The sequence below is a fragment of the Populus euphratica genome, unplaced genomic scaffold, assembly GCF_000495115.2.
Source record: "Populus euphratica unplaced genomic scaffold, PopEup_1.0 scaffold203.1, whole genome shotgun sequence".
NCBI lineage: Eukaryota > Viridiplantae > Streptophyta > Magnoliopsida > Malpighiales > Salicaceae > Populus > Populus euphratica.
Window position 1 is genome coordinate 445,229 of NW_011499983.1, and position 20,957 is coordinate 466,185.

General features: G+C 32.4%; 2 protein-coding genes, 1 long non-coding RNA gene and 1 pseudogene across 3 annotated transcripts; 2 read left to right on the forward strand and 2 right to left on the reverse strand.

The window, feature by feature from the left end:
• The first annotated feature begins 10,002 nt into the window (after positions 1-10,002).
• Positions 10,003-11,347, forward strand: LOC105139939 (uncharacterized). The gene has a single exon (XM_011046579.1). The coding sequence runs from the start codon at positions 10,390-10,392 to the stop codon at positions 10,972-10,974; it is 585 nt and encodes a 194-aa protein (XP_011044881.1). The 5' UTR covers positions 10,003-10,389; the 3' UTR covers positions 10,975-11,347.
• LOC105139938 (uncharacterized) lies at positions 11,051-15,619 on the reverse strand (annotated as a pseudogene).
• Positions 12,285-15,976, forward strand: LOC105139937 (uncharacterized). Its single transcript, XR_845087.1, has 2 exons — positions 12,285-12,365; positions 15,543-15,976. It is a non-coding gene; the product is annotated as an uncharacterized LOC105139937 (long non-coding RNA).
• A 1,130-nt stretch (positions 15,977-17,106) lies between these two features.
• On the reverse strand, positions 17,107-20,907 carry LOC105139940 (probable transporter mch1). The gene is made up of 3 exons (XM_011046580.1): positions 20,351-20,907; positions 18,230-19,128; positions 17,107-17,917 (listed from the first exon to the last, which is right to left on the reverse strand). Exons 1-3 carry the CDS (start codon positions 20,678-20,680, stop codon positions 17,452-17,454), a joined length of 1,695 nt encoding a protein of 564 aa, XP_011044882.1. The 5' UTR covers positions 20,681-20,907; the 3' UTR covers positions 17,107-17,451.
• Positions 20,908-20,957: the final 50 nt, after the last annotated feature.

A 20,957-nucleotide genomic window follows, 5' to 3' on the forward strand; every position in this document is an offset into this window, starting at 1 on the left:
GATCTTATATGTAGGAGGAAAAGGATAAGGATTTAGATTTCGGCAATAGAGGATTTCAAGCAAGGAGGGGCAACTTTTGTGCTAAATTATTTCTTTTCATTAATCTGAATTATTTTAAAATTTTATTTGTTTATTTGGATATTTTAATTTAGTTTAGAATTTTAATTTTAATTTTGATTTGTAGCTTAGACACATTGGTTTGCTACTCCATCAGGATCTACTAGAGTTATTAGGAGGACTATATATGTTTTTCATGTCAAATTTTAATAGCTTTTTATTATTGATTTTTCAAAGTAACCTCATGACATTTTTATATATTATAGTTTTTGTTTCGCTATAAATAATAAATTCAAGTTTGTTTTCTATATCATTAGATTTTTGTTAAGGTAAAAATTTAATTTTTATCTTTAGATTTATCATCTACTTCATTATGATTTTTTAAATCTTTATATCTAAGCTATTCACATCATAATTGGCCCAAAATCCATCATGTGATCTATGAACTTGCTCCAAAGATTGAGGGCCATTATATGTTCTCTTTTGAAGCAAGTAGACATATGGGTGTATATGTTGGTAATCATTCATCAATATAATATATGGTGTTTTCTTTTAAGAAATTAACTAAGCTTATTGTAAAATTTGCATGCGTATGCACAAGAAAGAAAAGGAATAAAATAATCACCATGTCAACAACTCTAATTTATATAGTTAACAAAGGCAAAGTAGGTGCGCGTGAGATGATGCCCCCCACTAGCTAGTAAACTCCTACCATAATCAACATCACTACCAAGCCACGTCATTTTTTTTGCTTTGATACTATGATAAGGAAATGTTTGAAAAAAATTATCTCTTACATATATTGAAGTTTAGATGTAATGAAAATTTGTGTACTCCATGTATACATGTTGAAAACAAAAAAAAAAACATAATATATTTATTTATTTATTTATTGAAGTAAAGGGACTCATTGAATTAATTAAAAAAAACATTAATGAGGAGAAGTTATTGTATCCTAAAAAATATTTCACCACCCATTTAAATAGTAAAATAACAAAATTACTTATTACTCAAAAAACTTTTCATTAAGCATTAGAGGCAATGTGGTTTTTTCATTATAATAGAATTGTCTTTATTTATTTATTAAAATAAAGGGACACAGAACACTAAAAAAGAAAAAAAAAGTTATTGTAGTACATGAAATATTTCACTATTCATTGGAATAGTGAAATGGTAATTTCCCCTGACTTAAAATTTTTTTAATTAGGCATTGAAGGTGAGATTTTTTAATAATAATACAATTGTCTTTTATATAATTTATGGGATTAGATTGATTTTTTTTCAAAGTAAAATTATAAATTTAATCCTAAAATTGAAAAATATAATGCCTATTACTTCAGGATATTTTGGTTTTTTTAATTTTTTAAAATAGTATAATTATTTTGATGCTCTCAAAGATAAAATTAACTCCTCAAAAATAAAATTAACTAAACTCCCTGACAATTTTTTTTTTATTTTTTTTATTTTAAATTAGTTTTAGTATAGATTTGAAGATTACTCACATGTATTTTTATATTTGATATATATTAAATATTATTTTAAAAAAACTAGATGATGTGTGTGGAGCTGTTCGACCACAAATGTATTTTTGTATTTAGAAGATCTCAGTGTCCTCAACGTGATGGGATGACATGTGTTCTAAACTTTTTAATGGTTTGGCATTGACAACCATTTTTTCCCTTTTCTCCTCTCTTTGCCCGCTTCAATTTCCACATTAGCTTTTTAAAAATTTAAAGACAACCTTTTAATTTATTGATTCTTTAGATTTGGTCCCTTCTCCTTTTATTATATTTTTTTTTATCTTGAATAATTTATAAAATTGGTTTGCTTTTTTAATTTCATCCCCCTTCATTTTTTATCTTTTGAATTTGATCTCATCCTTTTAATTGCTATTAGTTTTGTTTGGAATTATTTTTTAAATTAATTCTATTTTACGACTCCACTCTTCTTTGGTTTTTTTTCCCCTGTGTATCAAATCTAATCTCCATTCATTTGCCTTTCATTTTTTTTTATTTGGTAAGTTTTTTAAATTAATATTTTTAAATTGGTTCGTAATAAACTTTCTAATTAGAACCAAATCCAAAGTTTCACAAACTGTAAGTTTTAAAGATCTGATTAGTTTTAAGATATTTGTCTGGATTTGTTTAGTTTTTTTAGCTTGCTTTCTATGGATTTTTTTATTGGTCTAAAAAATAACCTGATTATCTTGGATCTTTTTGTTTATCATTCTTTGATGAGTATTTTTTTACTAATTCCTTAAATTTACTTTTTTTCTTTTGAATTTAGTTCTCATTTTTTTTATTATTATTTGTTTTATTTGAGATAAATTTTTGAGTTTATTTTTATTTATTTTTTTCTAAGATTTTTTACTGATTTTTAAAATGACCTAGATTTTCTTGGATCTTTTTAATTGTTTATTATTATTATTATTATTTACTTTGGCTAAACAATAAAATTGGTTGGTATTGAGTTTCTTGACTCAACCTGAATCTAAGATTTAATAGGTTGCGAGCCTAAGATCTTTGCTTAGATTTAAAAAGTTTATCCGGGTGTTCTTGTTTTTTTCTTTCTTTCTAGCTAAAATACCAAGACATGAAGCTTCGAACGACGTCACAATGGGCCTTCAGCTCTTCCTCTTTCTCCTGCACACACAATTTGATACGTTCAGTGATGGTATTCCTCAAGGGTGCATATGGCTTTGTCTTGGGTTGTGCTAGGGAAACCATGCGGCTACCCTGGGGAAACCTTTCCCATTATTATTTATTTATATTTAGCAAGGATTCCATGAAAATTAAGGCATGTAGGAGGTGGCTACGAGAGGGAGAGATTCTTTCCTATTGTTTTTTCTTATTTTTCTGGGATTTTCTAGTCTAAAAACTATTCAAGGAGATCAAGTTAACCTTGATTCTTTTTAAATTTGAGAGGATTAAGGCCGGCAAACAATGAAAGAGTATCATCCAATTAATTCAAAATCTTATATGTAGGAAAAGGACAAGGATTTAGATTTCGGCAATAGAGGATTTCAAGCAAGGAGGGGCAACTTTTGTGCTAAATTATTTCTTTTCATTAATCTGAATTATTTTAAAATTTTATTTGTTATTTTGTTTTATTATTTGGATATTTAAATTTTGTTTAGAATTTGTATTTTAATATTGGTTTGTTTTAGCTCAAAATCAATGTTTTAGAATTATATTGTTTTAAGCATTAGACTTATTTTAGCTACGTATTAGCTTAGACACATTGGTTTGCTACTCCATCAGGATCTACTAGAGTTATTAGGAGGACTATATATGTTTTTCATGTCAAATTTTAATAGCTTTTTATTATTGATTTTTCAAAGTATAGTTAACCTTATGATATTTTTATATATTATAGTTTTTATTTTGCTATAAATAATAAATTTAAGTTTATTTATTTATTACAAATTTAATTTTTATCTTTAGATTTATCATCTACTTCATTATGATTTTTTAAATCTTTATATCTAAGCTATTCACATCATAATTGGCCCAAAATCCATCATGTGATCTATGAACTTGCTCCAAAGATTGAGGGCCATTATATGTTCTCTTTTGAAGCAAGTAGACATATGGGTGTATATGTTGGTAATCATTCATCAATATAATATATGGTGTTTTCTTTTAAGAAATTAACTAAGCTTATTGTAAAATTTGCATGCGTATGCACAAGAAAGAAAAGGAATAAAATAATCACCATGTCAACAACTCTAATTTATATAGTTAACAAAGGCAAAGTAGGTGCGCGTGAGATGATGCCCCCCACTAGCTAGTAAACTCCTACCATAATCAACATCACTACCAAGCCACGTCATTTTTTTTGCTTTGATACTATGATAAGGAAATGTTTGAAAAAAATTATCTCTTACATATATTGAAGTTTAGATGTAATGAAAATTTGTGTACTCCATGTATACATGTTGAAAACAAAAAAAAAAACATAATATATTTATTTATTTATTTATTGAAGTAAAGGGACTCATTGAATTAATTAAAAAAAACATTAAATGAGAAGAAGTTATTGTATCTTAAAGAATATTTCACTGCACATTTAAAATAGTAAAATAACAAAATTAATTATTACTCAAAAAAAAATTTCATTAAGCATTAGAGGCAATGTGGTTTTTTTACTATGATAGAATTATCTTTATTTATTTATTTATTAAAGTAAAGAGATACAAAACAGGAAAAAAAAAATTATTGTAGTGCAAGAAATATTTCACTATTCATTGGAATAGTGAAATGGTAATTTCCCCTGACTTAAAATTTTTTTAATTAGGCATTGAAGGTGAGATTTTTTAATAATAATACAATTGTCTTTTATATAATTTATGGGATTAGATTGATTTTTTTTCAAAGTAAAATTATAAATTTAATCCTAAAATTGAAAAATATAATGCCTATTACTTCAGGATATTTTGGTTTTTTTAATTTTTTAAAATAGTATAATTATTTTGATGCTCTCAAAGATAAAATTAACTAAACTATCTTACCAAAAAAATTATTTATTATTATTTTACATTAATTTTATTATAGATTTGAAGATTACTCACATGTATTTTTGTATTTGATATATATTAAATATTATTTTAAAAAACTTAGATGATGTGTGTGGATTTGTTAGGTCACAAATGTATTTTTGTATTTAGAAGATCTCAGTATCCTCAAGGTAATGAGATGACATGTGTTCCAAGATTTCCAATAGTTTGGCATTGACGACCATTTTTTTTCCCCTTCTCCTTTCTTTGCCCACTTAAATTTCCACATTAGCTCTTTAAAAATTCAATGACAACCTTTTAATTTATTGATTCTTTAGATTTGGTCCCTTCTCTTTTTATTATAATTTTTTATCTTGAATAATTTATAAAATTGGTTTGCTTTTTTAATTTCATCCCCCTTCATTTTTTATCTTTTGAATTTGATCTCATCCTTTTAATTGCTATTAGTTTTGTTTGGAATTATTTTTTAAATTAATTCTATTTTACGATTCCACTCTTCTTTGGTTTTTTTTCCCTATATATCAAATCTAATCTCCATTCGTTTGCCTTTCAATTTTTTTTAACTGCACATCTGATTAGTTTTAAGATATTTGTCTGGATTTGCTTAGTTTTTTTAACTTACTTTCTATGGATTTTTTTGTTGGTCTAAAATATGACCCGGTTATCTTGGATTTTTTTGTTTATCATTCTTTGATGAGTTTTTTTTGGCTAATTCCTTAAATTTATTTTTTTTATTTTGAATTTAGCTCTTTTTTTATTATTATTTGTTTTATTTTAAATAAATTTTTAAGTTTATTTTTATTTATTTTTTTCTAAGATTTTTTACTGATTTTTAAAATGACCTAGATTTTCTTGGATCTTTTTAATTGTTTATTATTATTATTATTATTTACTTTGGCTAAACAATAAAATTGGTTGGTATTGAGTTTCTTGACTCAACCTGGATCTAAGATTTAATAGGTTGCGAGCCTAAGATCTTTACCTAGATTTAGAAAGTTTATCCAGGTGTTCTTGTTTTTTTTTAAAGCTATTTTTTTTGTTTTATCATTCAATATTTATATTATTAGTAATTATGATTTGTGTTTTTTTTTTGTTTATTTGTCTTATATATCATTTTTTTAACTATTATTTTTTGGTGGTTTCTTTTTTTTTTGGTCCATATATTAGCCTTTTTTTCATTAGTTGAGTGTATGACCTTAGTTTTTTTTTTAAAAAAAATAAAACACGCATCCTAAAATCACAAATGTTTTTCAATTTCACCCCTTTTATTTTTTAATCTTTCAAATTCAATCCCCATTCCTTTTACTTTATTATTTTTTCTTTTGCAGGTTTTTTAAATTGATATTTTTTATGATTTCACTCTTCAAAATCAAATTGATTGAGAATTAAGCTTTTTAATTAAACTCAAGTCTAGAATTTTACGGGTTATGAGTTTTGAAAATTAGATCAAGTTTAGGAGGTTTGTTTAGGTTTTCTCTTTTTCTCTTTTTTTTTTAATTGATGTTTTTTAAATTATTTTTTACTCTTTTTTTTTAGAATTTTGCTTTGTTATTTCTCATAGTTTTCTTTCTCTAGGATAGTCCCAGGTTTATAAACAAAGTCAATAGTCTCAAAGGTTAACATGAGTTGACTTTTGTTTTTTTTTTTTTAAATTGTTTATTTCATTTTCATCATTCAATATTTGATATATTGAAATTTAGTATTCATGCTCTCTCTTTTTTCATACCTTACAAGTGATTTTGTTTCATGAAGTTATTTCAATCTTTTGAGTTAATCATATTTAACTAGTTTTTTTTTATTGTTAAACTTTTGTTATTTTATATTTTTGTCGTTCAATATTAGGTTTTTTGATACTCTAAATAAACTCATGTCGAGTTCATTTTATCTTCTTTTCTTGGTTATTTTTTTTATTATTGTTATGTTTTTTTGATTCATATTATTTAAATTGCCAATTGATTTGATGACTTGGGTATCAATTTTTTTTTAGAATTATTTTACATAAAAAATTTGATCATCCTATAACAAAACGCTGACTACAAATATAATTTATCAATAAAAATATGTTGATTATAACAAGGCACAATAATTTTTATACACACCACAAAAACACACATAATATGTGTCGAGGATCTCACACAGTGATGTATTATATGGATTGTGAATTAAAATTGTGCCTTATTTGGATAAAATTTTACAATGTAAGTCTAGTTTCTCATAGCTACTTAGGTGTCATGTTACTTAACTAGCATTTGGTTACTTTTATGAAATAAAAGAGATATAAATAAGAAAAACAAGATACAAAATAAAACAAAAATATAATTGTATGTGGTAATGATATATAAGATAAAATGACTGTTTCTGTATTTTTTTGTTATGGTGAATAAGACAAATTAAAATATAAAAAATTATATTTTATCTTTAACATGTATTTTTGTCAAAATTATATATTTTTAAAAATTACACACACACACGGGTTGACCTCGAGCCTAAACTGGTATGAGCTTAAGAGAAAAAAAATTGTGAAAGGATTGTCTTAATTTAACCTAGTTAAAAATTCAGGTCAATCTGGAATGAAACATGAGTCAAAACCTCATTGATTTTTTTTAAGAAAAAAATTGGTCAAAACAAGGTTGCTTTAATTTTTTTTTATTTTTAGGTCAGTTGAGTTGAACTTCCTGACTCGCAACCTAAATCTTGTCTCAAGCCCACTTCTTAGTTAGGTTTTAAAACTATGATAATAATTATTTTTATTCATACATTAACTTAGATCAACTTATATTAACCCTCCCGAACTGGGACCTAGACCTTACTCTAGTGAACTCTCAAGTTAGGTTTTAAAACTATGATAATAACAACTTTTATCCTTATATTGACCTAAGTTAACTCAGGATGACTCTCCTGATTCGTGACTCGATCCTTTTCCCAGGTTGACCTTAAATTAAGTTTTAAAACTATAATAATTATTATTTTTATTTTATGTTGAGTAGGATTGACCTTCTCGAGATGTGATCTAGGTTTTACCTCAGATCAATCCTTAAGTTAGGTTTTAAAACTATGATAATAACCAATTTTTTTCTTATGTTTATTTGGGTCAATGATCAACCCCACTTATGACCTAAATCTTGCTCTGGTGACCTTCAAATTAAGTTTTAAAAACTATATTAATAACCATTTTTATTCTTAAAATGACTTGGGTCAACCCGAGCCTCAACTAGTAACTTGAACCTTGCCCTGAGTCGATCACTGAATCAAGTTTTGAAATTATAATAATAATTATTTTTATTCTTACACTGACTTGGATCAACTTATAGCAATCCACCCGATAACTCAGGCCTCGATTAGTGACCCAAATTTTATTTAGAATCAACTAATAAATTAGGTTTTAAAACTACAATAATTATATTTTTATCATTTTATATTTTAATAGAAAAATTATATAATTGAGAGTTTTTTACATAGATGTTTTTGAAATAAAAAATAAAAAATATTATTTTTTTAAAAATATCTTATATGTATTTTCTGTTTTGAAAATACAGAAATTTATTTTAAACTTATCTTAAAAATAATTTTATTTTTATTTTTATTATATTTTTTTTTATAATAGTAACCAAATAATATTATGTTGTGGATTCCATTAACAAAAAGCTTACGTTGAAATAAAAGTTAGAAAGTAAATGGTAGAGGGCATAGATGGTTATAGTTGGTTAGGTGTCACGTCAATAAAGATGCTGCAGGCTTGATTATCCACTTGTCTCTGAGCAAATAGAAGTTTGAAAACTAGTTATAATTATTAATTTTACAAAAGAAAATTAAATGATGATAGTGTTTTCAAAGAAGTATAAAAACTTAACACTTGGGTTGTTAATTGGAGTATATTTAATAAAATTATTTAATTTAATAATTTGATTTAAATTAAAAACAACAATAATAAATAAATTATAAATTTTTTTGGCAATAATTAACTAAAAAATAAATTATTAATATCACACCTATAAAAAAAATTATTAAATATTTACTGCTATTCTACCATGAATATCGTCCATAAACAAAAGAATTTGCTGAGATAATTTAAATCTCATTGCAAGAGGATGCAAGATAACATTGAAATGAGTTATATGAATATTTGTTTATATTTAATTAATTAATTTTATTTAAATCAAGAATAAAATTTATTTTGAAAAAAAATATTTAACAAAGAACAAAAGGTAAAACGACCTAAGATAACCTAATAACAAAAAAAGTAGAAAGCATATAAAAAACACAAAACCTAATCTCCAGTAAAATAAATATTTTTAATGAATATCTTGAGTTAATTTCTTAAATTACTAATTGAAAAATTCTAAATATTAGCTTAACCAAGAAGCTCAAATTCAGACTAACTAAATATTAAAATATAAAATTAAGTATTAAAAAATACTAAACTAAAAAATTTGACAAAACCAAAAAATAGAAATAAAATAAATAAGGATAAAACTTGATAAGAAAAAAATCAAGGGTGAAATTAACAAAAAAAAATTATAAAAAAATTTCTCATATGACATAAATAAAATTAAAAAAAAGGGAACTAGATCTGACATATAAAAAATTTAAATAAGATGAAATTGAAAAAAAATTAATTTTTATAAGTTATTTCAAATATTAATCAAAATATTAAGAAGTAAGTAAATAAAAAAAAGTTGAGGGGATGATTTGAAATATTGCAGGGTGAGGTCTAAAATCAAGGAAGAGAGAGGGGAAAGAAAAAAGAAAAAAATAATAGTTGTCAGAGCGAAAATAGAGATCTGTTTTGCACATACGGCATTGTGATATGGAGGAGATATTAAAATGTATCTAAAGATATTCTAGAACGGTGTTTTTTATTACTAGAATTAGCCATGTGCATCATTCAAAGATAACGGAACGGCCGACACATGCTCTATACACATTAATGAGATTTTCTTAAAACACTTTTAATTAATTAAAAGACAAAACTACCCCTCATTTTTCTCAATATAAATGGAGAAATAGGGAAACTACAAAAATACCCTCAAGTCTAAGATATAAAAAAACAAAACCCCAAGTGTAAGGAGGTATTTTGCTACGCAGATAAAAGGTTTTAACAACCACACTACTTTTATAAAGATAAATGAGTCCCTTTAATATGCATCTTATAATTAAAAATATAAATCTACCTAATATCTTCCAACGATGTATATTACTCAGAAGAAACAAGTTGTACATGATTAGATGTTTAACTAAAATTGGTGATGAATTTGGTTGATTGCTTACAGAAATTCCCATCATTGAGATTGGTTCAAATCCCTTGGTAGCAATGAAGAGAATTTGATTGCTCTTATTCTATCGAAAAGAAGTCCCATCTTTCTTTTTCCCAAGGAGATGCCGTGTTTGAAGATGCACTCCCACTTGCCACTTTCCTCCCTTAGTCCTTAGCCACACTTCAAACACTCGAAGACAAGTGCTGTTGTGTCCCTACACATTAGCCTTTTCCCATGCCGTGATTGATGGCATTACCATCTCCACATGGAATCCTGAGGCTTCACTCCTCGAGAGCTTGATGGCAATTTGGCCGCATATTTGGAGGGAACACGGCCATGGAAACCCTCCCCACCTCCCTTTAATATCTTTCTCTTTAAGTCACTCTCGAGATTCAACCACCATAACAATTTGTGAAAGAAAAAAAAATAAAAAAGCTAAGCTCTTGAATAAAAGTCCAAGGCTACTAGCAACTCCACCTTTTCTTCTTGTTTTGCAATTGCCTCTCCACTACATTATATACACGCACACACTTCTCGAAGACATTGAAGCACACAAAAGCTATGGATTGGTTCTCGTGGCTATCGAAAACTGGTCTGGAGCCTTCACTTGTGTATGAATACGGCCTTGCCTTCGCTCACAATGAGCTTGAAGAAGAAGACATAGCTTACTTTAACCATGAATTTCTTCAAAGCATGGGGGTGTCAATAGCCAAACACAGGCTCGAGATCCTCAAGCTTGCAAGAAAGGAGAAGGGAGCGAGCTCACGTGCCATGGCAAGGGTTCTTGTTGCAATCAAGAGAACAAAGAGGTCTCTAGCTAAGTACGTAAGGACATGGGTTCACCGTGAGGAGTCGGCTCTTGTTCTTGTTCCAAGGCCTGGTTACGGAACCAGATGGAGAGGAGCCATGTTGAAGAGGAACAAGAAGTTGATGATGGCTAAACAAAGCAGGTTGTTGCTTACAAATGGTAGTTTTTCAAACACTCCTATGATTTCTGCTGCGCCAGCCCTTGATAGTTTTTCAAGTCCTGTGATTTGTGGTCTCAACAAAGAGGAGAAGTTAGAGGACGATGACGAAGGGTATTGGACAACTGGTGTTGAAGAGTTCAGGTGGGATACCATGTTCCAGAATTTGAAACCAACATGAATTGTTTTTGTTTTATTTTGTTTTTTCCTTCTTGATTTCAGTTTAAGCGGTGAGAGATGGCTTTTTTTGTGCTCTTCCACCATAGAGTCTCGAGTCTAGTTTGGTAGTAACATTTTGATCTTGTTTTCATTATTGGTGGGTGGGTGAGATGGGGACACAATTTGGCACCAGGGTCTGTTTTAGTATGAGATGGCCTCCCTTGCTTGCGTGCTTGCAGGCATAGGAAAGCATTAGCAGCTTTAATGCCTGTTACCGGATTGATTGTTTTAGGACATGTAGTGAAGAAGATTCTGTGCAGGAACAAGTCCAGCCATATTGTCTTTTTGGTAAAGAATATGATAAGATTCAATCTTGTGGATCGATTTTACTCTTCTATATCTTAAGATTTCCTTTGGTAAATTCATGTTTACACTCAGTTGGCTACATTAATCACTTCCTCGTGGAAGTGGCAACAGATCAAAGCAGCTGGCAATAAAGAGGTGTATAGAGACAAGGCAAAGTGCGTGCAGATTAGAGCTGCAAAGCAAGGAAGAGGGAGCTGATCTTGAACACAGATACAGCCCTTCCTACCCCAAGAATTTTTTTTTAAGAAACATAAATAATAGGCACCTGCACAATGATGTATGGGAAAAAAAAATGTTGAAACAATTCCAAGATGATTTCCCCTACGCAATCCTGATTTGTGTTGAGATAGCATTTCAATAACCTCCCTCAAAAGGTGGTACAACTTGGATGTGCCTTCCTCCAACAGTATGACTACAACAAAGATACCGCCATTGAGCTGCCGATGACAAACAAAATATAGCACCTTAGTAATTGCAGCATCTAGCAAAAGACAGACGCTGTACGACAATGAAGCATGCCTCTGCTAAAAAGGAACTCAACTTCATTAGACCATAATAGTAATCTCCACTGGTCAATGGCCGGGTGTTTGAGGCAGACGGAAAGAGCCCTGAATAAAGTAGGTGGTAAACTGGCCGAATTCTAACTGTCAAAATTATGCTCAAGATTTTCCCCAACCCACAGACGAACCAGGAATGTTACCTCGAAGCAATCATGACCAACACAAGCAGAGCTATCTTGCTTAGCAGCTTCAGCATCATATGCATAACCAGCAAGCAAACCTGAGACAAGAAGTGCACCAATGGGATTGACTAGCCCCATAAAGCTGTAAATCAAATCAAATGTTTCAAGCCAAAAAGCTCGGAAGCAGTTGGCACCATTACAGCATACAAAATCCCGTAGCAGATGCCAAGAAGAGGAATTGCAGCATAAAGAATTCCATTAAGAGCCGAAGAAAAAAGAATGAAGGTTATGAGCATGACCGCTGGTGCTAATGTCATCCACAAGGTTCGAGGGATCATTTTTGACCTGCAACAAGATCTTATCACATTCACCGTCATTCCCTTATTAGCAAAAAAAAAAAAAAAACCACTTCCAAAATGATAGTTTAAAAATCCATCTGATATGATAACTGTAGGAATATAGAGCATAAACCAGGAATATTAAGAAAACAAATTAAGAAGCCAACCAAGTTAGGAACAGAATGAAGTCCTCATATTGCAAAAATCAAGAACTTTTAGGAAAATTGAATTGCTAAAGTGTCCAGGGAAAATCACGCTAGGAATGCCTAATGATAGTATCAAGCGTGTGCTTCTTCAAAAGAAATAGGACTTTCACATTCTAAATTGGTACTTTATGTTAGCAACAAGTAATGACCTGAGCCAAGACGGCCAACAAAACTGCAAAAGCTGAAGAGAGTAAGCAATATTGTTGTGTCTTCAAGTCCAAATGCAACACCAATTTGAGCCAAATTATTGAGAACAGTAACTCCAGGATCAACCCCAAGAAAGTTCACAACTCAGAAGCCAGAAATCAGCTCTGATAAGAGCCTCACGAATTTTGAAATCTTCACCTCCACTGGGCCCCCTTTTCTTCTCCACTGCTCCCTCACCCACGGCAAGAAGCATGTCCACATCCAAAGCATCCTCAATTCTCAAAAAACTTCCAATGGTGTCAACAAAGAACCAGTTGGGGTTGATTCACCTTCAGATCAAATGATCTGAAGAATCAGTTGGTGGGACATGTCTCTACTGTTTTGCAGGGGAAAAGGGTCATTTTGACCGGCATTGCAAGAGGGGACATCAGAACAATAGCCATTATCAAAACTAAACTAAGATGCAAGAAACATTATCACTTAGAGAAACCACATTATGTATTATTGTGGTTATGAGAAGATAAAGGGCAAGCAAAACACTTGCAGCTTGACTGAAAACAAAATGGACATGCTCTGAAGAATCTTCTCCAGAAGCTCATTGCTAAACATAAAATGGGAATACCAAGTGTAAGAATTAGCAGAAGCTTTGAATCCGAATCTTTAAGCACCAGTTTGTATATCAAAGTATATCCAGCAGCTGCAATCCCCCCATAACCTTTGAGAATTCCTGAAACATTGCCTCTACTGGAAGGGAAGTTCCTCATGTTGGTTACAAGCACAGCTGTGCCAAACCATGTAGTGCTATTAGTGGCGATAACAAGTGCAGCCCATATCATTGCAAGAATGGGTCACGAATCTGAGCCCACTACAGGTTTCAACAATGCTTTCAGAGTAACGTGGGAAACTGTAAAGCCAAGTAAACTTCTCAAAATTAGCACGGACCAATACGATCCAACCCATACCAAAGATCTATTAGTCATTCCAGTAGACCCAATCACTAGAGCTAGAGCAAAGAAGTACAAGGAAGCCTTTAGTGAGCTTTTGCATGACATATGGGCCGAGGTGAACTACAAAAGAGCAACAACCCAAGAAGAACAAGCCTATTAAATTTGATTTATATTCAAGATGGGTTTAAGGACCATGGATTTCAGCCAGGGAAGTAATTTCGGCATCACAGGGCTTATTTTGTCGAGTATTTTGTGTTTCCTAATTCAACATGGAAATCATGAATTATTTAGGAAAAGAAAGTCTACTCTATCAGGGAGATTTGATTTGAGGGAAAAATCCTACTCTACCATGAGCACTAAAGGTGGCGGCACCATAAAATAAAAATTTCAGAATATTCATTTTATTATTTTCCAGTTAATTAGTTAGTTTTTGGGTTACTTTGGGCTAGTTTCAAATTGGAGCAAGTGAACCCATTCTTAAGAGTTTATTTTCAAGAGTATAAATACTCTTTGGAAAGACTTACGTTTCAGATTTAATTCACATAAAGTTGCCGCATATTGAAGCATAGAAAATAGGGATCTTTCTTGCTTGATTCTTGATTGAACTATACTCTTTAAAGAATTGATCAATTTTTATTGTGATTTTATACTTTTTGTGATCATCTCCATGTGAGAATGTTGTGTGAGTATTGTTATTTTCCTGACATGATACTCTTATATTACTTTTATATTGGGTTTCATTAGCTGATCTTGTGGCCATGATCACTTGTTACATGGAAAAAAATGTGAGTCTAGATTGGAAAGAAAAAAAATGCATATTAAAGTATCTAACTTCTATTGAATTTGTATATGACTTTTCCACCCTTAATTCTATTTGAGTTTCTTAGCACTTCATTTTTTTTATATGACATTCTGCATGGCAATTAGGGTTTGTTCGTTAATGTGGTGGGGTGTGATTGAAATTGCGTTTTGCCCTAACCATAGCCTTGAAAGTGTTTGATTAATTAACACACCAAAGTTTTGCATAGATTCCACTTCTTTTTTTTTTAACCTACTCTTTTAAACCGCAACAACAAAGCTAATTACACACTTAGAAAAGTAACGATACAACCGCTATCTTGTGTCACGTGGTTAAAAAAAGGGTCTAGATTACGAAATGTGAAGATGATTATTATTATTATTTTTTAATTCGAACCCATTTTTTCTGCATGGTAGTGTTCCTTATCATCCTTTTTCTAGCATTGGTTACAAAGAATGACACGTTTAAAAAAAAAAAAAACAAGTCTAGAAACTCAAATAGATGTTGAGATGGGGTGCTGAATTAGAAATTTAACAAAAGGTGCTAGATATGTTTGTTCTCTTTTTCCAATCTAAGCCCACTTTATTGTCATCACTCAAGTGATGAAACTCACCATAGGTACCACATTAGGAAAAAAACAACGTTAAGCAACCCAGAAAGGTGAGACTGAATGTTGAGTACTTGAACAGAAAACCAATCAAATGTTGGGTAACAAATGTGCAATCTTCTTCTCTTTTTAGTTTTCCTTCAAAATTCCGAGGAAGAAATGGTATATGTTGTGGAATATGTGTGAACGATTTGCTTTTAAAGACACTGCATTTAGTGTGGACACTGAAGTGTACGAGTCCTTAATAAGGAAGAAGACTTACAGCAAGAGAGATTACAATCTAGCCTAAATCTGGGAAACCATTCCTTCTGTGGAGTAAGACAAGCCCCGGAAAGAGAACAGTGCATTTATTGCCATTTCATCTGGGTAACTACATTTCCTAATTTCTCATTCTTCTCAAACATCTAGATAAAATATAGAGAAAGTTGTGACGATAATCATGAATGAATTTACCAAAATCCCACACCACTTAGATAGGTGAAAAAAGAGGATGGTCACACTCACTATTTCAGAAGAAAAATGAAACATTAGAATCGCTCATCTAAGAGGGAGAATATGAGGCAGTCCTATGCTTCAGCATTTTTTTTGGATGGAGTGGCTGCCTCCTTCCAAGCTCAAATATTAAACCAAGTTATCATGGGTTTCAAAAATCATGGAACTGGACCCCATGGTATGATTCTCGAGAAACTCCAATCAAACACAAAAGCAAAACCCTAGTCTTGTCTGGAAAACTATCCATGTTAATCAATCTTAAATGGGCAGCCCAGAAAAGAAAGACAACAAACAAACAAATAAATAGGCAGTGATAAAGAATAGTAGAAAAGAGACAGATATTAAGCAGTCATCACCCTGCAATTTCAGTGATCAAATTTGGAAAACCCATCAAGCTCTAAATCCCAGGCAATCAAGATTATATGTTTTGTGCAGTGTAGGGGGGAAAAAAACTCCAATCTGCAAATCCACTTAAATGCAACTAAGCAACTAGAAAAAGGAAAGAGTTGATCACTTACCACCCAGTAGGACAGGCCAGAAACAATCTGGGTGATTGCAAGCCAGAGCCCATGGAGGGAACTTGTTGCAGGCAATGCCGGGGAGCTAAACTACACTCTCTCCAAAATCGTTAGCCACCCCCAAGATTGTTATTTGCTGCTGGTTAAAACCCAACACTGATTTCAGTGAAGGAGAGTATAGTGGGAAGTTGTAGCCATTCCCAGCCGCTATCAAAACCCATACTGCTGCTGCCAAGCCCACCCAGGGTGGTCTCCTCCCTTCTTTCACAACTATATTTGGCATTTTTACTAGTTACTTTCTACTTCGCTCTCATCTGACCAATCTTAAACTGGAAGGGACTGACGTATATGCATGCCCTCATTCTTCTTGCATAGAGCTCAAGCACTTTCATCCATGAACTGATGAAAGGAGGCGGGACACTAGATAATTATATTTATATTTTTTTTTGGCATATTTCAACTCTATAGGGTGTTAGATTTTGTTTTTCTAAAATAAATTATATTTAAATTTTTTCAATGCGTTTTTTTAAAATAAATATTTTTTATTTAGAAATATATTAAAATATTATTTTTTTATTTTTTAAAATTATTTTCAATATAATATATCAAAATAACCTAAAAATATATATATAAAAAATTAACAATTTTTTTTATATAAATTGAAGAAATGCAGTTTGTATGGTGTTGCCAAACATGCTTTAAACAAGGCATGGTAGTGTTATTGGGTCCTCGACGAGGAAGGCATGGCGTGATGCCTTGCATGAAGAAACCATGAGAGGTGATTTTCTAGAGGTTGAGGAAGAAAGTTTGGATCACAGAGCTTCAAGCAGTTGGGAGCTCCTGTTAGATGGAAGGAAGAAGAATGAACTCCCATCGCCTTTTTCCCTTCTTCATTGATCTTGGGGAAAGGAACCTTCTACCAGCTGGAGATGCCAGTTACGGCAGACCGTGCTCCGCCCCTTGAACTCATGCAGTCACCGCTTGCAGTCGTGGTGGTTCTTCTCGTGGAGAGTTACCATAAGAGATGAAGGAAAGAGCTTCGGATTTAGAAATACAAAACGATCTGGCCCTTGGATTTATTTATGCAAGACAAGTATAGTTCCGTAATTGCTATGGAAACAGCAATGTCATCACTGACTATGATTATCAAACCATTCGAGTACAGTTGTGGCACATGGTTATGGGGGATGGAAATCAACCTATAGGATTTATCATTTTTCTCATCTCTTCCCTAGTAGAATGCGAGATACCTTGTGATTTACAAAAAGCAGAGGAAGAATTACATAACCAATCGAAGCCATTATTTAGCACACTACAAGACTCCGATGGAGCAGTCCTTTGCAGAAGAAGGGGTGTCCCGCCACGTTTTTGAGGTTACAACTAAAAGTTGCCACTCATCAATGGCCTAAATTCTGAGGCAGATGGTAAGAACCCCCTGAATAAAGCATTTGGTAAACTGGCCATATTCTAACTGTTAAGATTATGCTCATGACGGTTCCCAGTCCACAGAAGCCAGCTAGAGCCAGGAATGTTACCTTGAAGCAATCAGGACCTAAACAAGTAGAGCTTCCTTGTCTGGCAGTTTCTGCGTCGTATACATAACCGGCAAGAATACCTGAGAAAAGTAGCGCACCAACAGGATTGCCTAGCAGCATAAAGTTGTATATCAAACCAAAATGTCTCAAGCCAAAAAGTTCAGAGGCAGTTGGCACCATTACAGCATACAGAATCCCATAAGAGATGCCAAGAAGAGCAATTGCAGTGTAAAGAATACCATCAAGTGCAAATGCAAAAGGAATGAACGTTACGGCCATAATTATATGTGCACATGTCATCAACAAGGTTCTAGGAATTGTTCTTGACCTGCAATAAAGTGTGATTTCGTCATATAAACAAGAAAATCCTGAAATTCAGAACTAGGAGATTTTAGGCCATAAACTAGTAAATATAGAGAGAAAATTGAGAAGGCAGGGGAGGAACAGAATAGAATGAAATTGCACGTCAATGAAACAACCAAGAATTGTCCAGAAAAAGCTTGTCCAGTCAAATGATAAAAGAAAACTGGCATTGCTTCATTAGGAATGAATGCCTAAAAAGATCAATCATTGTGCTTCTTTAAATGAAAAGATTTCAATTCCCAACTTAATATCTGATATTAAGTGAACGAGTAATAACCTGACAAAATGTTCTGAAACAGCACCCGAGCCAATGCGGCCAACAAAATTGCAAAAGCTGAAGAGAGCAAGCAATATTGTTGTATCCTCAAGACCAAAAGCAGCCCCAATTTGAGCCAAATTATTGAGAATAGTAACTCCAGAACCAACCCCAAGAAAGTATACCACCCAAAGAAGCCAAAAATCTGCCTTGATAAGAGCCTCGCGAATTTTGAAATCCTCACCTCTCTTGGGCCTCCTTTTCTTCTTCACTGCTCCCTCTCCCATAGCAAGAAGTATTTCCACATCTGAAGCATCATCATTCTCATAAAAACTTCCTAGAGATGTTGCAGATGAAGATGGTGTCAACAAAGGATCTGTTGGAGTTGTTTCACCTCCCCCCAACACCGAATGATCTGAAGAATCAGATGGCCGGTTTTTCTTGGGCCTTGAAGGAAAAATGGTCATTTTGACAGGAATTGCAAGAGGAGATATCAAAAAGATAACCACGATTGCCGCTAAAATGTAGGAAACAGCATCACTAAGAGAAACCACAGTCCTTATTATAGTGGTTACGAGGAGATAAACGGCAAGTAGAATAACTGCAGCTTGGGTGAAGAGAAAATGGACATGCTCTGAAGAGTCTTCTCCAGAAGCTGGAGTACATGGCCGGATAAAGTACATCATAGCTAAACACAAAATGGGAATGACAAGTGTAAGAAAGAGCAGGAGATTTGAAGCAGAGCCTCTAAGCACCAGGCTATATAACACTGTGTATACTGCAGCTGAGATCCCAGCGTAACCTTTGAGAATGCCAGAAACAGTGCCCCTGCTGAGAGGGAAGTTTCTCATGTTGGTCACAACCACAGCTGTGCCAAACCATGCATTGCTATTTGTGGCAATAACAAGTGCAAGCCATAACTGCAATAGCAACAAAAAGGAAAGCATACTTTAATGTTTTCATGACAGGTCACACTTTTGCTTCAGCTGGAAATTGGATAGCTCCAACCAAACTTCTCAAAATCTCAGTAACATGACAACCAGCACAGACACAAATAAGTTATCTAGAAAGCAATGATTAGTTTAACATTGTATTAGAATCTCTATGTGTAAAAATTTTGGGTTCTAGGTATCCCCAATGCTAGCTAAAAACATGTATCTTTATTTACCAAACATTGTTTTCACCTTCCATCAGGCCTACACAACCCTCTGTATATTATTTGGATTCTGGCCATTCAAAGATGCTTCAAAACGTACACCCAACCTTTCCAACAGGAAAGTATAATGACAACCACTCAAACAATAAGTTTGTTCCATCCAAACATGTAGCGCCATCTTGATAGACTGGATCAAAATAATTTAGCCAGAGTTTTCCAGTCATGAAAGATGAAACCTTGAGGTACAAATTCTAGCTTCAATACTCTGAATGAGGAAGATCCAGTGCTTGAAACACTGGAAATATTATATGAATTGTTTTAAAGGGAAAAGAAAGGCAGCAGGGGAACAGTTTAAATCATGGAGCACTCCCAGATTGAGTTTCAACAGAAGAGAGTGCAGTATTACAGCATTTAAGGGAGCTTTAGTATGAGCAAGTTAAATGATTCCTTAATCGGATCAATTGCATTCATTGAGCTCAAACTTCAAACTTCCCCCAAATCAACTAAGCTATAACTTTTACAGAGAAGTAAGACTTGCCATCAACCATTTATATAGGCAAAAAAGAGAAAAGGGAGGGGGGTGTCCAATTAAAAAAATTGCATTGACACAGGCTTTGCAAGCATCAGAGGATATAAATCCATAATGGAAATCCATCTTATAACTAAATAAAATCTATCTATCATTCCTTCCTCAGGAGGAAAAAAGAGAGTAGAATCACTAGTTCCAAGTCATTAATTCTATATAATAATGGTTCACCAAAGCCTGATCAACCAAACTGATGAAGCAAGAGGCAATCAAGCCTCTGATTTGATCAACCAAGATTGGAAACACATCAAACCCCATGACAAAGCAATGATACAAAAGCAAATACAATTCCATAGAGAGTCGAATTCTTTCAAAATCTACCTCGCCAAGAACTACCTACTAGCAAGCAGGGCAACCATCAAAGTATGTAATAAAAAGAAACAAGTTGATGATGTCTGACCAGCCAGTAAGGTAAGGGCTTGACAGTCTGGCTAACAACAAGCCAAAGAACACCGTAGCCCAAGAAACAAGCAAGAACACCAACAGCGAGGACAGCCCAGGGAGGGAACTTGTTGCAGGCCATGCCAGGGAGCAATCCCACATTCTCTCCAATATCATTGGCCACACCCAACATTGTTAGCTGCTGCTGATTGAGTCCCATTACTGATTTGAGAGCAGGAGAGTAGAGTGGGAAGTTGTATGCATTCCCCGCCGCTATCTCAACCCATAATGCTGCTGCTAATCCCACCCATGGAGGTCTGCTTCCTCCTTTCACCACTAAGTTTGCCATTCTCTCTCTCTCTCTATCACTCTACTACACTGCAACTATTTCCACGCTATCTACTAGTCCACAGTATAAGGCAGCTACAATCCAAGGAGTTTGCCGGTGGTTCTGGCGTTATTTCTCACTTCTCTGTATTTTTTTTCGGGTTTAAACTATAATGCTTGGATTTAGTTTTCATTTACGTATAAATTCTTCTTACCTCCCTAAACTATTTTTATAAACAAAGAAAAAGACTATCTTCTTGACAAGCTAGTATCTAGAAATTAAATATACCATGTTATAT

Excerpts from the sequence above, each read along its gene's own strand:
- LOC105139939 (XM_011046579.1), top strand. The coding sequence starts at position 10,390 with ATGGATTGGTTCTCGTGGCTATCGAAAACTGGTCTGGAGCCTTCACTT.
- LOC105139940 (XM_011046580.1), bottom strand. The coding sequence starts at position 20,680 with ATGGCAAACTTAGTGGTGAAAGGAGGAAGCAGACCTCCATGGGTGGGA. Across the intron at positions 19,129-20,350 it reads AGCCCTTACCTTACTGGCTG|TTATGGCTTGCACTTGTTAT; the intron begins GTCAGACATCAT and ends TTGCTATTGCAG. Across the intron at positions 17,918-18,229 it reads GTTTCAGAACATTTTGTCAG|GTCAAGAACAATTCCTAGAA; the intron begins GTTATTACTCGT and ends ACTTTATTGCAG.